The sequence below is a fragment of the Phragmites australis genome, chromosome 10, assembly GCF_958298935.1.
Source record: "Phragmites australis chromosome 10, lpPhrAust1.1, whole genome shotgun sequence".
NCBI lineage: Eukaryota > Viridiplantae > Streptophyta > Magnoliopsida > Poales > Poaceae > Phragmites > Phragmites australis.
The window spans coordinates 2,703,939-2,723,748 of NC_084930.1; the positions used below are offsets into that span (position 1 = coordinate 2,703,939).

Below are 19,810 nucleotides of genomic sequence, written 5' to 3' on the forward strand. Positions count from 1 at the left end.
CTACCTCCGCTTACTGTGCCCGGAATTGCATCTCGAAGCTCATCAGCTCCCAATCAAATTACTTGCAATTTTGTGCAGTATTTAGACTATAATGCCACAATATATATGCCATGTTATCTTTGCTTTCGTGCTAGTAATATGTATCTCTAATTGCATTGCCTGGATCTTAAAAATATAGACAAACCTAGAAGAAACTAGGTGGCTTTGCATCCAGAAGAAATAATCTTCGAAACTAGGTGCACGATTACACAAAGGGGAGTGTTCTGCGTACGACCAGATTGTCCGACCCAGTCGTAGGACCAGTACAAGGCAAGGCCTATGCACCCATGCACTGCCGCTCGCTGTGCCTAATGCGACCAACCACACAAGTCTCTTGTAGCTAGGTCGTCACAGCGTGCGGAGGCGGCACCCCATCGTTCTTGAAAGTGATGCTGTACCAGTGATCCATGTACAGGGTCTCCCTGCACAGGTGGATGGTGAAGCCTTCCTCCGAATCACCATCGCGATCACCAGCAGCTCGCGCGCTGAGCACGTCCTGCACGGTGAACTTGGGCGGGCTCCTGCAGTATCCGTACGACTGCAGCCTGCCGCGCACGGGCAGGAGCTCGAGCAGCACGCCGACGTGGAGCGGCCGCCGCTCGCACTTGACGATGGCCGCGAGCACCCTGCGCCAGAACCGGGCGTCGAAGTTGGCCTTGAGCAGCGTGCCGAGCACCCGCGCGTCCAGGAACGTGCGCTCCAGGTGCTCGGAGATCTCCCGCGCCACCGCCGCGATCCGCGGATGCTCCCGCGGGTCCGCGCCGCCGAACGCGAACGCCTTGAAGTAGTACCAGTACTCTTCCTCCTGCAGGTGGTTGAGCACCACCGGCTCCACCGTGCCGAGCCGGGCGAGGTCGGTGTCGCGGCACGTCAGGAGGAGCTTGCTCCCGTCGGCGAGCGCGCTTGGGGTGGCCGCCAGCGCGCTCCAGGCCGCCTCGTCGATGGGCCAGGCGTCCTCGAACACGAGCAGGGACCGCCCAGCCGCGAACCGCGGCTCGCCGAGGATGCGGCGCACGCCGGCGAAGTACTCCGGCCCGTCGCTCTCCCACATGGTCTGGTCCGGGCGCCCGCCCGCCCGCACGACCTCCGGCGTCTCGAACCACTCGATGCGTGCGAAGTGGTCGCGCACGCGCTCGTCGTCGCAGGCGTGCTTGACAAGTGTGGTCTTCCCGACCTTCTTGGCGCCGACGACTGCTAGCATGCTCAGGTACGGCGCGCGGCCACTGAGCGTGCGCTGCAGCAGGAAGTCAACGATGCGCTCCTTCTCGACGTGCCGCCCGAACACGCACCGGTCCATGTACAGCGTCGTCCTCACCGGCCGGTGCACCTTCCGAGGGTACCCTTGCACCAGCATGATGAACTCCCTCATGTAGTCGCGGGTCAGGCTCTCCAGCTCCTCGATGACGGCGGACAGCCTCTCCGTCCTATCGTCGCCGCCGCCCCCGCCGCCGCCCAAGATCAAGCTCATGACGCGGGCACGCTTCGCGCTGTTGAACGACGAAGACAACGCGAATGAGCGCCCGCCCGCGTTTACGGCGTCACCGTCGTCGCCGTTGTCGTTGCCGACGGCGTTCTTGACGTCGTCGAGGTCGGTCACCTCGAGCGCGAAGCGTCCGCGGTACATCCCCACGGTGAGCGCCTTAAGGTGGGCGAGGAGCTGCTGGTTGGTGATGTGCCGCCCCTCCGCCTCCTCGACCATGCTGCCGATGTTGCCCAGCAGCTGCTCCAGCCGCCTCCGGTGCACGTCCCGGGCGCCGGGCGCCGGCCGATAGAAGTTATCAAACAGGAAGGAGAAAATCCGTCCAAGAATCTCGGACAGCGCCGCGGGAACTACAACTTCCTTGGTGAAGTCCATACTGATTACTGAACTACCACTGATCAGTGATCACTCCACCAATAGTTTAGCTCAATGAGGAAAATATATAGACGTATGAGCTGGAGCACGTAGCGACCAGAGAAGACGCGTTTTGAGATGAGATGCTCCAATGACGTCGGGGGAGGGGGTGTTACCTTACCTCTGCCCTCGCTTGCGTGCAAAGACCTTGACTTCGTGCCGGTCTCTTGACGTCGAAGGGAGCTTAATCTGCAGAACAGAACGCAGAGATCACTGGCTTATTGGCTGCATATGCCTGCAAATTCAAACCGTGTGGACTTTGCTCACTCGGGTGGCCATGACTTCGTAGCACAAGGTCGGCAATCTACGACCAGCAGGATCTTATTTTAGGCCAAGTCATCAATCTGTCATCCATCACCGAAGCAAAATATTTGTAGTTTATGAAACTAGAGCTGAGTGTACACTTAAGATATTTAGATGATTTATCTTATTTATGTTCTAAACTAAAAATATATACTTAAACACTTTATATTTACTACAAACGCTAAATCTGAAATAAATGTAGAGGCAAAACTCAGCCAAACAAAATCTAAATTGCTGCATGATCTCATATCTTCGGTCCTTTCTGTCCCCGGCTTTTATTAACCGTGGACTAAGGCCGTGTTTATTTGAGCTTCTGTTTTTGAGCTTTTCTGAAAAGCTGTGCTTTTGGTTTTTCTGAAAAGCTACTTTTGGAAATAGGTTGTTGGTTTCTACAATAAATTTTTGGCTTCTCAGTACATAGCTTCTCAGAGAAGCACATCTCAGCGAGCTTCTCAGCTTTAGTTCATTTTCCTCAGAAACAGGCTTCTGGCTTCTCCAGAAACCACTTCTCCAGAACCTCGTTTGTTCTGACTTCTAGTTTCTGACTTCTGCCAGTAGCAGAAGCAATTTTAGAAGCAGCAAACAAACTAAAACTCTTCCGATCTCCCTGTCTCAATCTGCGCTCCATGGCAGCAAGAATGGGTCACCTGATTGCAGACTTCGAAATTCGAATGGCACTCCATCCAAGTTGATCGCGTTCCTAGTGGCTGGACAAGGACAACCAGTGGTGTGGGATCATGCACGAGTAATCAGAGATTTTCTGGCTGCAAGTGCACGCACGTACGCAGCTAGTTCGGGTGATTTTTTATTTATATATATGCGAGCGGATTAGCACGTCTCCTGGTTGCCTCTCCTGCATGCAAAAAACAACAGCAACAGATTTACTAACCAAGAACCTGCAGAAAATGTTCAGGACTGCTGACCTGACCAAGACTGAGCTCCGAAGAGATGTAAAAGTTCATTAAGGTGTGTTTGGTTCGTTCAACCTTTTTCATCCTGATCTAGTGGATGTGTAGAATATTTAAAACAATTTTTTTTTTACTATATCCACTAGGCAGGCTAGTCTAACATGTGTAAATATACAACTTTATTCTGACTCGAGATTTATTCTGCAGTCTAGCCCAGTAGATACAAGTTCTACATTCACTTATGTAGACGAGCTCATTATCAATGTTACAAAATTATTTTTATACGAATAACAAATCACAAACTCAACAATTATATTCGTTCATATGACTTCAAATTCAATCAACTAAATATAAACTCAGCATAACCTATCTAAGCAGATATAGCTCCGCTCAAACTGCTCATACAATACTACTTTTTTAGTTAACCTAAGGTTACCCACTGACTTTTTTAACCTAAGGTTACTCACCTAACTTTTTTAAGTTCAACCAATAACACTAGTTTTTTAAAAAAATGTTCAATTTAATAAAAATAGTGTTATTGATTGAACTAAAAAGTGAATTTCATCAATTTGCACCCCCTATATACATGCTTTCAGCTCGTTCAATTAAATGACAGCAGAATTTAACCAGACTGACGTTTGCCAACAACATATAGCTCAGGTTAGTGTCCTGGTCGGGTTGTTGCACCGTTTGAACTGAAGAACAGGGGACGGTGAGGTTGCAGCACCGTGAGAAGTCTGATGTCTGAACAGATGACCTAGATGATTGCCTGACTGCAACTGATGCTGCAGGGGCTTCATCTGGATGACTGGTTTTATCTTCATGCTGCAAAGCCTTCATCTAGTACAGGGGACGGCGAGTGCTGCAGCAACACAGAGCTCATGCTATTTTGGTGGTTGGGTGATTTAATTACAGAATTCAAACTGAAGGACATAGACAGAAGATGAGTCCTGCCTGTATTCAGATAAGTCTGAATAGATGGCCCAGCTGATCTGCAACTATTGATTCTGCAGGATCTTCACCTAATTGACTCGTTCGATCAGAGCCTTGGGTTGGAAAAATGTGCAATTTCAGATTTAATTTAATTTCTAAATATAATATAAACAGTAATAAATCCACTATTATCATCCTACTACGAGAGTATGTGCTCTACATATATCTATTTAATATATTCTAAGATGAAAGCAGTAGAAAAATAGATATAATGAACACGACGGATCACAATTAACATATCTGACGGCAGTGTAAGATGCAGAATTTCCCGTGATGGCAATGCAACAGACAACGATGAAGAGGACATAGAGGAAGCATGCCGCGATGATGTAGAGAAAGCAGATCGTGAGCAGTCATAACGAGAGCTTCCTAAAAACCTTATTTGCCCCCTCTCGATGCAGGATCCCAAGAGCGATGGATTCTGGAGACCTGCTCTCCCATTCGTTATTGCACGCCGGCGTAGCGGGATGGAGCAGACTATGTATGACAGTGCAGTAGAGAGAGAGAGGCAAAACCTTAATTGAGTATATACTTTGTGGCGGCGGTTGACAAATATAGAGAGAGAATTGTATAGTTGAGGCGTGCCATGATCAGACTCGATAACGTGTCACAATCGGATTCTTAACTGACATGATTTCTATACACACATAGGAAAACTATTATGTCTACAGTAGTACATATTCCCTACTATGGTACCATATAAATAAACTGGATATATTCTTTTATCACTATGAGTATATTTATATACTCATTCTAATATACTCCAATGTGAACTACATGAAAAAAAAATTGAAAAGAAGTTAATCAATTTTAATAAATTTTGATAATACCTTTATATTTATACATAAAATGTAATATACTTAAAAAAATATGTGCAAACCACTAAAAATATACATACTTCTTAGATAATCTTATACACTTATATGTCCCATGTACATATATACTCCTTTTAATGCGGAAGGAATCGTTGGCCTCCCTACGATTCGACGTCGACAAGAAATCGACGCTCGTCGGATCGCGATCGACTGTTAATCATCGAAGGAATTGGAGCCCTCCCACGACCGCACTGTCGCCAAGCACGAAATCGACAGCAGGGTTCCCACAAGCTCCATCGTTGTGCCCTCCACGCTTACTCTATCTCCTCGTAATTCGCATTGTTGTCATTGCGCCCTTTGCTCCCCGCAGATCTGACCGCTTGCTGGGGTGGGACTCACTGGAGCCACGGTTGGAGCAACCTCCCTCCTCGACCCCCATGTGTTCCCGGGCCCGGATCTAGCGGGCGCCACCATGGAGGAGGGGGCGAACGACGTGGGCGACGGTGCCGAGCGGCACGGCACCACGACTAATGTGATCTCCATGCTGCAGCACACTTCATGCCCAGAGTCCATCCACTTCCACTTCATCACCTCCTCCCTCATGGGGTCCACATTGAAGGCGGAGCTGATGGAACTATACGCGTGTCATTCCTGTCGCTGGCATTCCGGGTGTACCCGTTCGCCGATGAGGAGTGCATGACGGGGCTCATCACCACCTCCATCTGTGGCGCGCTCGACCAGCTGCTCAACTATGTGCAGTCCTACCTTGCCTCCACGCTGCCATCGTGCATGCGCCGCGTCATGTACCTCGACTCTGACGTTATCCTCATCGATGACATTGTGGCATTCACGGCGACCCTGCTCCCAGGGGACACGATCGTGGCGACGCCCGAGTACTGCAGTGCCAGCTTCACCGCCTACTTTACGTGGGGTTTTGAGCGTCTCCCGTGTTGTAGTCGACATTCGTGGGCTGACTCGTGTGCTACTTTACCACGGACGCGATGGTGCTCGACCTGGCGCAATGGGCCCGATGGGCACGACGTAGCGCGCTGTGAAACCCTGAACCCTAGATCTCCTATGCCTCTCGTATCAGTCCCTGGATTAAATAGTTGATATGCATAGTATAATAATCATGGCATCACAATCAAACTTTGTACATAAGTATTAAAGTTTAGAGTACAAAAGGTTTACAAACTATATTGTATATTATTACAGACTTGGCAGAACGGCCAACCAAAAAGCATAGCGGAAACGACGACCCAAAGCCACAAGCAGCAATGGTGCGAACACAACATCTAAGTCTATTCTTCATCCTCGTCTTCGCCTCCGGCGAAGTCAACATCAACTTTCTCATCTGAATGGTAGCAAAAGTGGGTACGAAAGGTACTTATCAAGCCCTATATTACTTCAAAGTATCGATAGATGCATATAGGATAGCTTCAAGGATAAGGCTTTACGTTTCAGTTTTAAGCACAAAGCAATTTGTGCGAGTATTCAATTGTATCCTCCACTGTTGACTTTAAAAAAATTTGAAAAACAATGCCAAGTACAAGGTATATCTAGCAGTTTTATGGTCTTAGGAGGGAATATACCTCGCTCCGTAGTCCCTTTCATCATCTTTGTTGTACCTTTAGTTCCATACAACTCCTGAAGAATTGACCCAACAACCTTATTACACAGACATCTAGTTCACACACTCACTCATCAGGACGCACACACCAAGAGTTTAATCGAGTGGGGTCTTGCTTTGCATGTCCATGACCACAATACGGCTCTTCGAATAGATTTATACTCTGTAGAGGTTATACACTGTACACACGCGATACGCTCAACCTCCAACCGTTGCAAGCGGAGGAACGAATCATACCGAGACCCTTTCAACACTTTTCCTGATTGGCTTTTCTGTGAGATTTACCCCCAAGTACCATAGACCTTGTACTGAATGCCAAACCTCTTTTTAAGCCATTGGTCGGTTCTAGAAACATTCCAACTGAGGGACAAATTGTCACTTGACTACTCGCTGCTCTCAACCTCCTATTATGATGTCCAACGTGGTCGGGAGAATAAAAAGTCAAGTCCCGTCTATTCAGGACACATGGTTGCACTGAGGTGGCTTAGCATGTCAAGGCAATTGATTTGATGCTTAAATGTTCAAGGCAGGTGTTTCGCGGATTTGAAACGTCTCGCGTTCGAATTGTATTTGAAACCGTGTATGTAATATTGTGGGCGTGCCAGTATACAGAGTATACAAGAGACAGGAGACAATGTAATGAAATTGTAAACTTTATTCATTCATATCGAATTCATAAAGTACATATTTCGATTACAAAGTTTTACTACACGACGCACACGCTATCTGACTATCTCATATGCTGCGATTGCTTTGTCTTGGTTTCCGGGGCTTCGTGAAGCTCTCTGGTTAATTATGCCCGTCTTCGGGCTACCTCCGATTAAGTGCGTTGGCAGTCGTCGTATTGAGATCGTCTCCGAGTCTGCAAGGCTGTAGTCACACGCAACAAAGACCAAGCAACGTAAGCGTTAGAAATCAAAAAGTGGTAGAGAGCGGGATAACAGTCTAGCATAAGTTTTTGGGACTGTTTATGTATCCCGGGTCATCATTGGCCACGTAGGCCTCAGAATCGTGTATGTTCTACGAAGAGTTGAGCTAGGAGCGTGACACGACGCGTAGCTTCTACCGGAGGTAGTAGCATGGCCACAACCAGGAGCTCCGTCGTCGTGCTTGACTCACTACCTCCCTCTTTGGGCCTCGGACTTGTCCTCATCGGCCATCCCCAAAGGCAACTGGCAACGAGCCACACAAGCAAAAGCCACAAAGGCGGGGTGATCACTTGTGGGCCACGCAGGCTCCAGCCACAAAGGCGCATATTCTGGTAAGCCACAAAGGCGATAACCACACAGGCAGGGTAACAATGTTAGCTGGCAACCGGAAGCCACAAAGGCAATGTAACAGTATTAATCTGACATAGAAAGGCAATGTAACAGTGTTGGCGAACACTAGAGCAGCACGGCCAACAAAAGGAACAGCCACCACTAATCAATTATCACCAACAGAGATGAAACAAGCATCACTGAATAGCTAAACATCCACATGAGTACATAACCATCAATAGGGCCATGTTAACTCCAAAGACAGTGAGTCGCAACTACCATGAACAACTCCTTTACCATAGGAACATATTGGAGACTATGGGGCCGCAAAGAGCAGCCCTCACTATTCTTTGATCAACCACAGCAGTAGGGGATTAACAACAGCAAGTAACGGGTCATAGCACCGAACATCTTATAAAAGGACTAAGTATCTGGCAATAGCATAACTCAGTATCGGGGCAACCAAAAGAAACCCATCCTCTGAATTTTCTGCAACACATGATCACCGACATGCAGCAGCCATATCACCGAACATCCTATAAAAGGATTAGGTCTCTGGCAATAGCATAAATCAGTACTTGGGCAACCAAAAGAAACCCATCCTCTGAATTTTCTGCAACACATGATCATCGACATGCAGCAGCCATATCACCGAACATCCTATAAAAGGATTAGGTCTCTGGCAATAGCATAACTCAGTATTGGGGCAACCAAAAAAATGCCCACGCTTTGAATTTTCTGCAACACACGATCACCGACATGTAGCAGCCATATGAACGCAAGCCTCACGGCACGACGGCCAGACATCAATGCATAGCATCACCATCAAAGAGAAGGGCGGCATCAGGCCACCACCACTCGGCTAAGAACATGAGGAGCAAAGGAGAGCCTCAGTTTTAGCATCATCGGCGGTCTCCGAGCATGACAGCACGAAGGCTGGGCTATCACAGAGCATCAGCATGAAGCATAGCGACCGGGCCTCAGTTTTCTTTTCATCACTGGCCACGGGCACGACATCATCACAGCAAGCACAAGGCGACACGATGGCACGCACACAGGATGGACGGAGTAACCGGGGCCTCAGTTTTGTAATCACCGGCCCGCGGCGAGCACGACGGCACGAAGGCCTAGCTATCACCGAGCGCAAGGGAGAATCACTGCCGGGCCTCATTTTCCATCACTGGCCAACGGCGAGGAAGTTAGCAGCACAACGGCAAGGCACCACAGACCGACGACAACATCATACCAGCGAAGAGCACCGCAGCACGAAGGCCAGGGACAAGCGCAGCACAACAACCACACGCGCGCACATCGCACTGGACTGCCACTCCCGATTTGCACGCAGGGATCGGACTCGGGCCAGCAGCGACGCGACGCACCCACGGCATGATGGTTGGGCTATCACAGAGTAGAGGAGAGGGGGAAAAGCACAACGGCGTGGCCGGAGCACCGGCTACAACGGCACGACCGTGCATGAGCACAAAGAGGGGAGGCAGGATCAATCATTTCGGCGCTCACCTCGTGGTACGAAGGCAGCAAGGAAGCTTCAGCCAGAGCTCGTCATCGAGAGTGACGGAGTGGTGGTCGGCAACAGTGACACCGGTGTGGTCCGGCGGCGGTGACTTCGTGCAGCAGAGGCTATGGCGCGGGCGGCGAAGAGTCACAATCGCAGCAGGGCTTCACCGAGGCCTCCTCCCAAAAATTTTTTGATCCCTCTCCACCGAGAGCCCCTCCATGCCTTTATAGAGGCGACCCGAGCTCTCGGGAAGAGATAAAGCCCAGAGAAGGTTAGGATTTGGGGGAAGAGGAGTCCTGATCGGATCTGGTTGGAAGCGAGAGATAGAGATGACGCCGGCTCAAGGACGGCGCAGAGGTGGCCTGGGCCCACACTGCAGAGAGAAGGGGGCGCAGCTCGGTGCGGTGCGGCGCGAAGCAGGGAGAGCAGGTGGCGGCGTGCTCAGGCACGTGGAAGAGGGCAAGAGGCAGTGGCGGAGAGAAGAAGAACAGCACTCGGGCCGAGCGCTAGGGCAGCGGGTGCACGTGATAAGGCAGGGGGCAGTGGGCCGGACCGACTGAGAGAGGAGGAGGGGAAGAGGCTGGCTCGAGCTGGCTAGGCCGCGCGGCAGGGAGAGGTGAAGGGAAGGAGGGTGGGTCGGCTCGAGCCGGCCTAAAGAAAAGGGCCCGCCTTTTTTCCTTTTTTTTCTTTTTTTATGTATATGAACACGTATACGGGTGCAAATATACGCCAAAATAGCATCGTACAGCAGGTATCTTCTGGCAATAAATACCACATAAGTAACTCAAGCCTACAGGAGTATCCTCATCCTGAGTATTGCTCCATATGCCCCCGCCAGAACAGTTTTGACCCATTTTAACACATCTCCCACCATATCCCACACGACTTCAAGGATTTCACAATCATCATGCAATTCATAACAATCGAAGATTCATGGCATATGAGTTAACATTGATAACAGTAAATTGTTATCTCCAAAGATATGTATTTTAAAAGCGGCATCTCTGAGGAGACGTATTCAATCATAAGCATGCTAGATATAAAGGCGTCGTCCAACTTTAATATAAATAACGACAGGTAAATCATATGATGATGTGTATTCTGGATGATGACATTTAAGGCATGGCAATTATTTGATATGACTTAACTATTGCAACTACTTTAGAAATAGCACAATACATAGTACATGTGATAATAAATCCAATTTCAAGTTGATCATGTAGATTATTTGAAAATATAGGTTCAATATGGTCAAGGATATAAAACTTTCCTTCTCCGATGTTTTCCTCTAAGCCTTGGTTGAAATCACAGGATCCTCCTCGCTCCTGATGCTTCCCACCCAGCACTCGTAAAACTCAGATGGTTCTGCAACGCGACTATGATTAATAATGAGCTATACTAGAGAAGAATTAATAGCACTAAATGAAAAACAAAATAAACCCTAATGGATATCACACTATAGGTAGGTAGATCTTGATTTTAGATGTATTTCGGCGGAAAATTTGCCAAAATCGGAGTCAGAACGAAGAAGTTATGACTCCATTAAGATTTAATCTAAAATTAAATAGAAAAAATATTAAATTGTACTATTCATAGGTGGGAACCACGGGTGGGCTCACTGAATAGTAGCCAGGCCCATTGAACAGTAATTGATAGGACCCACTGTACAGTACCTCGGGTTGGGGAAAATGAGCTTGGACTGGGTTGTGCCTAGGCCGCATAGTGCGGGGTTGCATAGTGGTCGGTCCACTCGGGTTGTGCCGACTGGTTTGTGGGCTATGGAACTGGGCTAGCCCACTGGGGCATGACCCGAGGTGGCTACTCGGCCACCTCGGTCAGGCCAGCCCACCTACGGTTGAGCCTTGGCCTACTCGGCCAGGCTACACGACGCTGTCGGGCCCGACCACGTGCGCGCGGATGCATGAGCGCGCGATGGAGTGGAATGGCGAAGGGGCTCAACGGCAAGCGATTGCGGTGGCACGACGTCAGAGAGCTCGCCAGAGCAGGGTTTCCACCGGAGTTCGACGACCATGAATACATGCTGGTGTAGTATCTAGGCCCCTAGATAAGTGGTAAGTGTTTCAGTGATTAATGATAATTATATTATTGTGACTAACAATTTATTTTGAAGGGAATAAAAAATTCAATTCACAATGATAATTGGGTATTTTTGGTCCCTAAGGCGATTATGTAGGCGATCAAAGGACTTGTGCACCAATATTAAGTATCACAAAGGAGATGAAGGATACTTAGACTAGTATAGGTTGTTTTTTTAGTCTTTTGATCGTACTATAAAGAGAAGCTGAGAGTAGTAGTTTGAACTAGTGAGTCTAGACTTGGTTTGATGCGCACTTGTGAAATTCTAGCAATAGGTAGCTCATAGAATTCGATGGTTGACATGTCGAAAAGCTAGAGCTTAAAAAAGTTTGAATTAGACGAGCTCAAAGAAAATTTACTTCACTGGATAATCCGGTCAATATGAATTGATCTCACCAGAGCATATTGTTATCTCAAGACAGAAAACACTCTATATGCAACTGATGCTCCAATGAACAAAGTGATGTAATCACCGTATGATTTTCTGGGTGACACGTGGGCAAAATTGTTAGAAGTGTTACACTGGATATTCTGGTGATGTGGTGAGAGCACCAATCTATTTTCAACAGAAGGGGGGTTGCTAGGAAAAATTGAAGTTCAACTCATCAGATTATCAGGTGATGCAATGATGACTGCACCAGACTATTTATTCTAAAGGTGATTCCAAGGCAAGGATTCTGAAGCTCGGTTCACTGAATGATCGGGTGAAGGTGGTGTTTACACCAGACCAATTCTTGCAGATAATAGTTTCTTGTACCTAAATAAACTTCATTCATCGAATGGTCCGGTGAAGACAATAATGGAAGAGGGTGGAGGAAGTGGTGGGGTCTTATGGCCACCGGGCTTGGGGAAGAAGGTGACGATAGTGGCGAAGTCTCATGGTCATCAAGCTTAAGGAAGAAAGGGGTGACGGTGGAGATATGAGAGTCGGGACAAGGAGGATCAGTGAACGGTGGCGGCTCGGAGGTCGGTGGCGATGCTGACGTTGAAGAAGAAGAGGATGTTGATGAGGGCGGAGGAGGAGGAAGTCGCCATAAACGAGTGGGGTTGCAGGTGAGGTCGCCAACGAGGTCGAGGGGGGTCACTGGCGTGGGAAGTCCAATGAGGCTGTCAAACTTGGGGAAGACAGGATGGCACCGACAAATCTTGACGTCGTCGCTAGACTTACATCGACAGACTTGGGGAAGAAGGCGACGGAGTCCGACGATGGTCAGCTGTGGAGTCCAATGGTGGTAGTCAATGACGGAGGAAGGCAATGGTCGTCGGTGGGTAGAGGGGGTGCCGTGAAAACACGTTTGTGGAGAAGAGGCATGGATAATTAAGAGGTTAAGAGTTATGATTTGGTGAAATACTTCTCTAGTTATATTGTAATTTCAGATGAATTATGTTTTAATTTCATTTCTAATTCTTGTAACCAAACAACTGAATTGATGGATCCCGATTCCAATTCTCCAATTCTAAGGCCATCTCCAACGGAGTCCCTAAATCTGCAAATTCTAATGCTACAGTACTTTGCGGTCTACTGTAGCACTAGAAATCCATCTCCAACAGATCCTCTATCTAGTGATACAGTACTGCTACAGTGTTAGGGATAAGAGATGCTGTAATAGTGATAGAGGATGCTATAATAGTATTTTGAGGATGAAAATTTAAGATAGCTGTTAAAGATGATCTATACCCAAATCTCAGAACCAAGCGAGCCTAAGAGATTTCTTACCCTGATCGGAGCAGTTGGAGACTGCCACTGCTGCTGATCCTACTGATCCACACTGTCACCTCAGCTGGTAGTCTGGTGTCGCCATGGAGGATGGGTTCGTAGCTGTTACTGTAGTTTTTTTTATAGTCGCAATGGAGGATTGGTCTGACTCTTCAGAAGCCGATGCGCTGCGGACTGGCTGTGGCGGGCAGTGAGATCGATGGCCTCCTCCCCCCTGACAGCTTTCGTCTCCCTCCTGCTCCCCTGCCTCCTCTCGTTGCTCCTCCTCCGCCTCGCCACCGTGCTGGACCCGGATCCCGACGCCGCCGTCCCCCGCGTCAAGGCGGCCCCGCCCCTCCCCCTCCGATTCCGCCATGACGGTGCCTTCAAAATCATCCAGGTGAGTAACTCGGTCACTCATCCGACCACTCGGGCCCGGCTGAGCCTTCTCTCCACTTCCGTCCTGGTTGCTGATCCCGCTCTGTGGGGTTGCTGCTAGGTGGCGGACATGCACTTCGGGAACGGCGCCGCCACGCGCTGCCGGGACGTGGGCCCGGACGGCGGCGGGGCACGCTGCTCCGACCTCAACACCACGCGGTTCCTGCGCCGTGTCATCGAGGCGGAGAGGCCCGATCTCATAGCCTTCACCGGTGCGGATTTCCCCCTCTCTCTCTCTGTCTCTGACCAGCTGCTATATGTGGTTTGCTCCAAAGATATCAACTTCAGCTCGCACGATATGTTTTCTTTTGCCCGACGCCCCTACCTCATGCGGCCATTGATGCCATCCCTTGCTAGTAATGTGCAGACCTCGTGCTAACTGTAGTAGTTTTGAGATAGATTGCAAGTGCGTAGCTAGTTAATTTAGCTGTAACGTACTGGTAATTTACATAACGCTCCTTGCAGTAGTTTGGTGCAATTTGTGAGTTGGATTAATGATTAGCTTCTAATTGCATTCAGAGGGGATGGCTAAAAGTAAGTTATGCAAAGCATTCCTATTTTAAGAGTGCATGGCAGATTTACCTGTAGTTCATCAATGTCGTCTGTTACGGAGTAATAAATCATGCAATCTGTTAGCTGATTCTGCATAACACAACCGAGATTTACTTAGCAAACAATTTAGAGCGGTGCTTTATTTTGTGTTCATGGGATTTGAGCATCATTCCCTCATTTTTATGATGGGAATCACAAGTCATTACATCAAATTTGCATTTATCGGAATATGTTCTTTGGGTAGTGTTCGCCACGACAATGATAGGTGCAAAGAGGCCAAACTCTGCGATCACCCAATAGTCAGTCAATTTTACGATTTGGAATTTCGGATCAGAGCAATATTCAACAAGAACTCGTCTAATACCATTTCCCTAGCTGTAATGTGGATCAGCCTATGTGAAGAACCAACAGCTATTGCTTTGTTCTAGCCTTTAGTGAAGTTTAGACTAAAATCACAGTCTACAGACTTTCCATACGTATACATACTAAAGAAAGTTGTGAGTATAACTCCATTAACCACGACTACTAGTTCCTGTCCCAATCTGGGCAGTCTGATCACATCTTATTTTGGTAATGCTACTAGTAAAGGCATACCTTTTTAAGTTTCTGCATTATGTATCTGTTTCTAGTTTCCTTCTTTATCAGCAAAAGGGAGGTCATTCTAGTTTACATTAATGCTTCCATTGTTTTAACTTGGATCAGGGGACAACATATTTGGGTCCAGTGCAACAGATGCCGCAGAATCGCTACTCAAAGCAATCAGTCCTGCTATGGAGTACAAGGTACCATGGGCTGCCATTTTAGGTAATCATGACCAAGAATCCACAATGACCCGAGAGGAGCTGATGACGTTCATGTCTCTCATGGATTACTCGGTATCTCAAGTAAACCCACCTGGTTTTTTGGTACATGGGTTTGGCAATTATCATATTGGCATCCATGGGCCATTTGGATCCGAGTTGGTCAATACTAGTCTTCTTAACCTTTACTTCCTGGATAGTGGGGATCGTGAAGTGGTGAATGGAGTTAAAACATATGGATGGATCAAAGAATCTCAACTCGACTGGCTTCATGCTACTTCACTGGAGCTTCAGGTACTTATGATCATGATTAATAACCTAATCACGGTATCCAAAATTATTTGTCATTGTTTGGCCACATTTACTGTATCTGCTTGGCTTCTTTGTTTATTGGCATTATAACAAACACTAATTCTTTTCAGAAACCATGCTAGTGGTACTGAGAATTTACTTTTTTTGACAGAAAAAAATACATGCTCCTGCATTAGCGTTCTTCCACATCCCAATTCCAGAAGTACGAGAATTGTGGTATTCAGGCTTCAAGGGTCAGTATCAGGAGGGAGTGGCTTGCTCATCTGTAAATTCAGGTGTTCTTGGCACCCTTGGCTCAATGGGAGATGTGAAAGCTGTCTTTCTAGGTCATGATCACCTTAATGATTTCTGTGGAAACCTTAACAGGATATGGTTCTGTTATGGTGGTGGCTTTGGTTATCATGCCTATGGAAGACCCCATTGGCCAAGGAGGGCTCGGGTAATTTATAGTGAACTCAAGAAAGGGCAGAGATCGTGGATGGAAGTCAAGTCGATCCAGACCTGGAAGCTGCTAGATGATGAAAAGCTTTCCAAGATTGATGAGCAGGTTCTCTGGCGACGCAGTACAGATGATTCCCACCACAACGTCTTCTTGTCAAGATCAGTTGTCTGAGAACACTTCCTGTATGTGTCATCTGTACTTAGATGCCATGTTGTATAATATTTGTAACCAATTACAGTCCTCCGATTTGTAGGCTAGTTGATTAATCCTTGGCAATATGGTCTGCCGCAGACCAAATTAAATATTGATTTTGCTAATTTTCTGTTGACAGATTTTTTATATGGAAAAACTGTCACATTTTGAGCCATCCGATCTGCTTTCATAATTGTGTGCTGGCACTGATGGATACTTTTCTATTATCAGGCTCAAACTTGTCCACAACTCTCTACCCGTGGAGGAATCTGAAGAGACGGGCACTGTTTTGAATTTCAATCCTCGTTTTGCTTTCTCTCTCCACTCTTTGTCACTGTTGGTCGTTAATTACCATGAGGCGCTTTGCTTGCAGTAGTTAATCAGTGGAAGGACAATCCATCTTAACTGCTAGCTCTTGCTGTTTGTAACGTCTAAAAATCATCCATCCGTCCAAATATACTAATTGAACACGTGCAAGCATTGCTGCTAGTATTCATCGGTTCATTCATTCTGTATGCTGATGCTCGCTTGAACAACTAGTCTTGTGTGTCCACCCCCCCCCCCCCCACCCTCATCCTCCTCTCTCTATATATATATACACACACACACTCTGTTTCTCACTCTTTGTGTGCCTCTCCATCTCTATATGTTTCTTTGTTGTTCTGTATATATCTATTTATTTTCTCTATATCTCTTTGTATTTCTCTTGCTAGATCTTTGTTTAATTATCTCTATCTCTATGTCTTTGTTTATCTCTCCATCTCTCCACCTGTATCTCTTTATGTCCTTCCTTTTCTCTCTTTCTATCTCTCGATTTTTCTAGCTCTTTCTTTCTCTTTATGTTCATCTCTCAGTCTATCTCTTTGTTCCTCTTTCTATAGATGTTTCTCTGTATCTCTCCCTTTCTATATCTCTGGTTTTCTCACTATATTATATCTCTGTTTATATCAAGTATATAGTTGAAGACAAAGTTTGATTTCTTCTATGTGTATATGCCTTTCCTTTTCCCTCTCTTTAATAGTTCTGGAACAATGTTAGTCACAATTTTCTCTATACATACAATTTTCTCTATGTCTTTGCCTCTCTCATGTGAATAAGATTGTCTAATACATACAATCTTTTTGTTATTGCAGGTGCTGTGTTTTAGATGTTTGTCATGTCATGGGTACCCGATCTCATAATTAACATCGGTTATAGCTAACTTCAATTAAGTTTAGTGTATGTTTATTTATGTAATTTTATGTACTATAGTACTGCCTATTTAACATTTGTTACAATTTTTAGTGCAACTTTTAGTGCCTATGTTCTTTTTTCATGTGAAATTCACTAATTAGGCTTGTTTGTGATGTATGTGTATGATTTTCTGCGATTTATTATGAATTTAGTTAATTATTTTGATGCAAGTTGATTGCTATTTTGGTTGCGGAAACGATTGCTATTGGATTTTATTTCGGTTTTGTAGTTCTGGGCTTATTGTTTGTGTGTTATAGGCTAACTGTTGTTTTAGGGCTTTGATTTGTGTTCGTTATTGGGTTTTAGGCTCACGATTTCTATTTATTGGGTCAATTATGAGTTATGGGCTTTCTTCGGACCCGTTATGTGCTTTTGACAGGCTAGTGATTGTTTCTGGTGGGCTTGTTGTTAAAGTTATATTTTTTACAACGTGGCAGGATGCTAGTGCTTTAAAATTTGACAATTTTGTGCCATAAAATCTGTCAACGGGCAGCTTGAGGGGTCCATTAGATATAACATTTGGTGACAATATCCATATGCTAATACACTGTTTCGGGTTGTTGAACCGGTTTTTTGGGTTGACAATTTATTCTCTTGTCTTGGCTAGGCCTGGGCATATGTTTTTTTTATATCAGTTTGATTTTTTTAGTGTATGAATATTTCGTTTTTTTTTAGATTGCAAACCGAAGTTCTTAAAAAAAAATTAGAAAATCGCCAATTTTCAGTTTCGGTTTTCACCGTTCGATTTTCGGTTTTAATAAAAAACGCAAGCGATGCGGTCCTTGCCGGTCACTCCGTGCCGCGCTCCAGCCTCTCCACATATTCCCTGCACACTTCCCCGCCCAAGCCTCGTGTCTCTCCTCACCACATCGCCATCGCCACTGCTTCCACTCTCTCCTTCCCCGTGTCCTCCTTCCCCGCAGCGAAACCCAGGCGCTCCCAGAGCAAGTGCGACAGTGGAGGAGGCTCAACAAGAAAGGGGAGACAAGGGGAGCCTAGGCAAATAGCTCATAGCTGAGTGAAGATCGAGGCGGGGGGGAGGGGGTAGTTGAGCTTTCGTCGTAATCTGACTGATTTTTCCCGTGCCTGAAATGGCTTTGTCCGCGTCGGCGTCGACAAGGCGGGGGTTACAGGCGAAGAAGGTGCAGGATCTTCGAGCACTTCGACGTCAATGAGGATAGGGCTGGACCGTGACGAGATGGTCGCACTCACCATTGTCGTGATCTGTTGGTCAAGTTTAGTAAGGACCAGATCTCCACCATCCTTGATGAGGTGTTCCGCACCTACACTGAGTTCATACTCCTAGGACTACTCTGTACCTACGACAATGGTGCCAGGGGCATCGACTACGACTTTCTTGCGCTCTCTCTGCTCATCGTCAACTCCGACACGTCCTCACCGGAGATCGCCTAGGGGATGCCCCAACGCTCCGCTCCGCCCTCTCCTCCCTTCCATCCTATTCATGACCGGTCCCACCTGGCTTTCCTAAACTCCCCCATCAAATCCCCCGTCCGCGTCATGCCTATGTTGTGTGATCGCCCCTCGAGCCCCATTGCCTATGGCAGGGGGGAGGGTAGCTGAGCGGGGCTGGGGCCGAGTTAGCTGAGCGGTCTTCGATGTATCGGTTTTTGACACCAAACTATCGAACCTAACACCGACCATCGAATAGCACAAAAATAAGAACCCAACACCAAAAAACCTGATAGGTGGTTCAGTTTCGGTTTTGTTTGGTTTATGGGTTCCAATGTTTTTTTCCTAGGCCTAGTCTTGGTAACCATATTATGTTAAGGCCTTTTCTGTTTGCAAGACTCCGATCCTTTCTTGTGGTATTTATTGTGAAACAAGATACTTTAAAGTGTGCCTTACTTTCTCATTTCTTGTGTTTATTGTTTAACAAGTTGTTTCATAAGAATTGCATCACATGGATGTAAATGCGAAAATTTGTAGGAGATTCAATGGGAGGAGAAAATGATGGATTTTATGACTTATTTGAGACATATGAACTTCAAAGAAATTTTACAATAATTTCACTGAAACAGTTTGATTTTTTTGTATGAATCGAAACAAAATCTCGTGCTCTTTGTTAGTTCCTTTCCTATGGGTCTGTGGTGGTGGATGCGATCGAGCTAGTCAACGGGCAGTTTCCGCTATGGGCATGGTTACAAAAGGGACGTTGGCATGTGTCGGTGGATGAACACCGCAAGCGGGAATCCTAAGGGACTCCCTTTGAGATTCGGTCGGGGGGCTGATTTTGGATCTATCTCGTACGTGGATTTAATGGGAATGTATGAGGTCTAGGTGGGACGGATGATCGTTGGCTAGTAGGAGTAAATGCACAAGGGATTTTAGACAGGTTCGGACCACACAAAGCGTAATATCCTACTCCTGTGTATATGGCATGCTATTAATGCTTTGGAATGCCTTTCTCTGGATCTCTGGATTACAAGGTTTTTTGTCTAAGTCTTGAGCTTCGGTCTTACTTTGAGTCGCCCTGTCCAAAGCTTGACTTCTATCAGTGGTCTTGCTCGAGCTTCTACTTGGCTTGGACTTCTCCCAAACTAGCACCCGTCTCCCTCTTCAAAGTGCTCCCCCCTTTTATCCTACTGGGGGAAAGCTTGGCGTGCTCAGAACTGGGGCACGGGTCCCTACAAGCCATAAATGGAAAGCAACCATTATGGGGCTACAGTTTGA

The 19,810-nt window shown here is 46.7% G+C and overlaps 2 protein-coding genes across 4 annotated transcripts; one reads left to right on the plus strand and one right to left on the minus strand.

The window, feature by feature from the left end:
• Positions 1-1,968, minus strand: LOC133883635 (disease resistance protein RGA2-like). Its single transcript, XM_062323009.1, has one exon. The coding sequence runs from the start codon at positions 1,892-1,894 to the stop codon at positions 380-382; it is 1,515 nt and encodes a 504-aa protein (XP_062178993.1). The 5' UTR covers positions 1,895-1,968; the 3' UTR covers positions 1-379.
• An 11,302-nt stretch (positions 1,969-13,270) lies between these two features.
• Positions 13,271-16,439, plus strand: LOC133883498 (probable inactive purple acid phosphatase 28). 3 transcript variants are annotated; one of them, XM_062322844.1, is made up of 5 exons: positions 13,271-13,550; positions 13,650-13,800; positions 14,843-15,234; positions 15,404-15,527; positions 15,619-15,840. In XM_062322844.1, exons 1-5 carry the CDS (start codon positions 13,371-13,373, stop codon positions 15,693-15,695), a joined length of 924 nt encoding a protein of 307 aa, XP_062178828.1. In that variant the 5' UTR covers positions 13,271-13,370; the 3' UTR covers positions 15,696-15,840. The 3 variants fall into 3 exon arrangements, with proteins under 3 accessions (XP_062178828.1, XP_062178827.1, XP_062178826.1); XM_062322843.1 differs by adding an exon at positions 16,118-16,439 and having other exon boundaries at positions 13,279-13,550; positions 15,404-15,876; XM_062322842.1 differs by having other exon boundaries at positions 13,280-13,550; positions 15,404-16,061.
• The last annotated feature ends 3,371 nt before the right edge of the window (positions 16,440-19,810 follow it).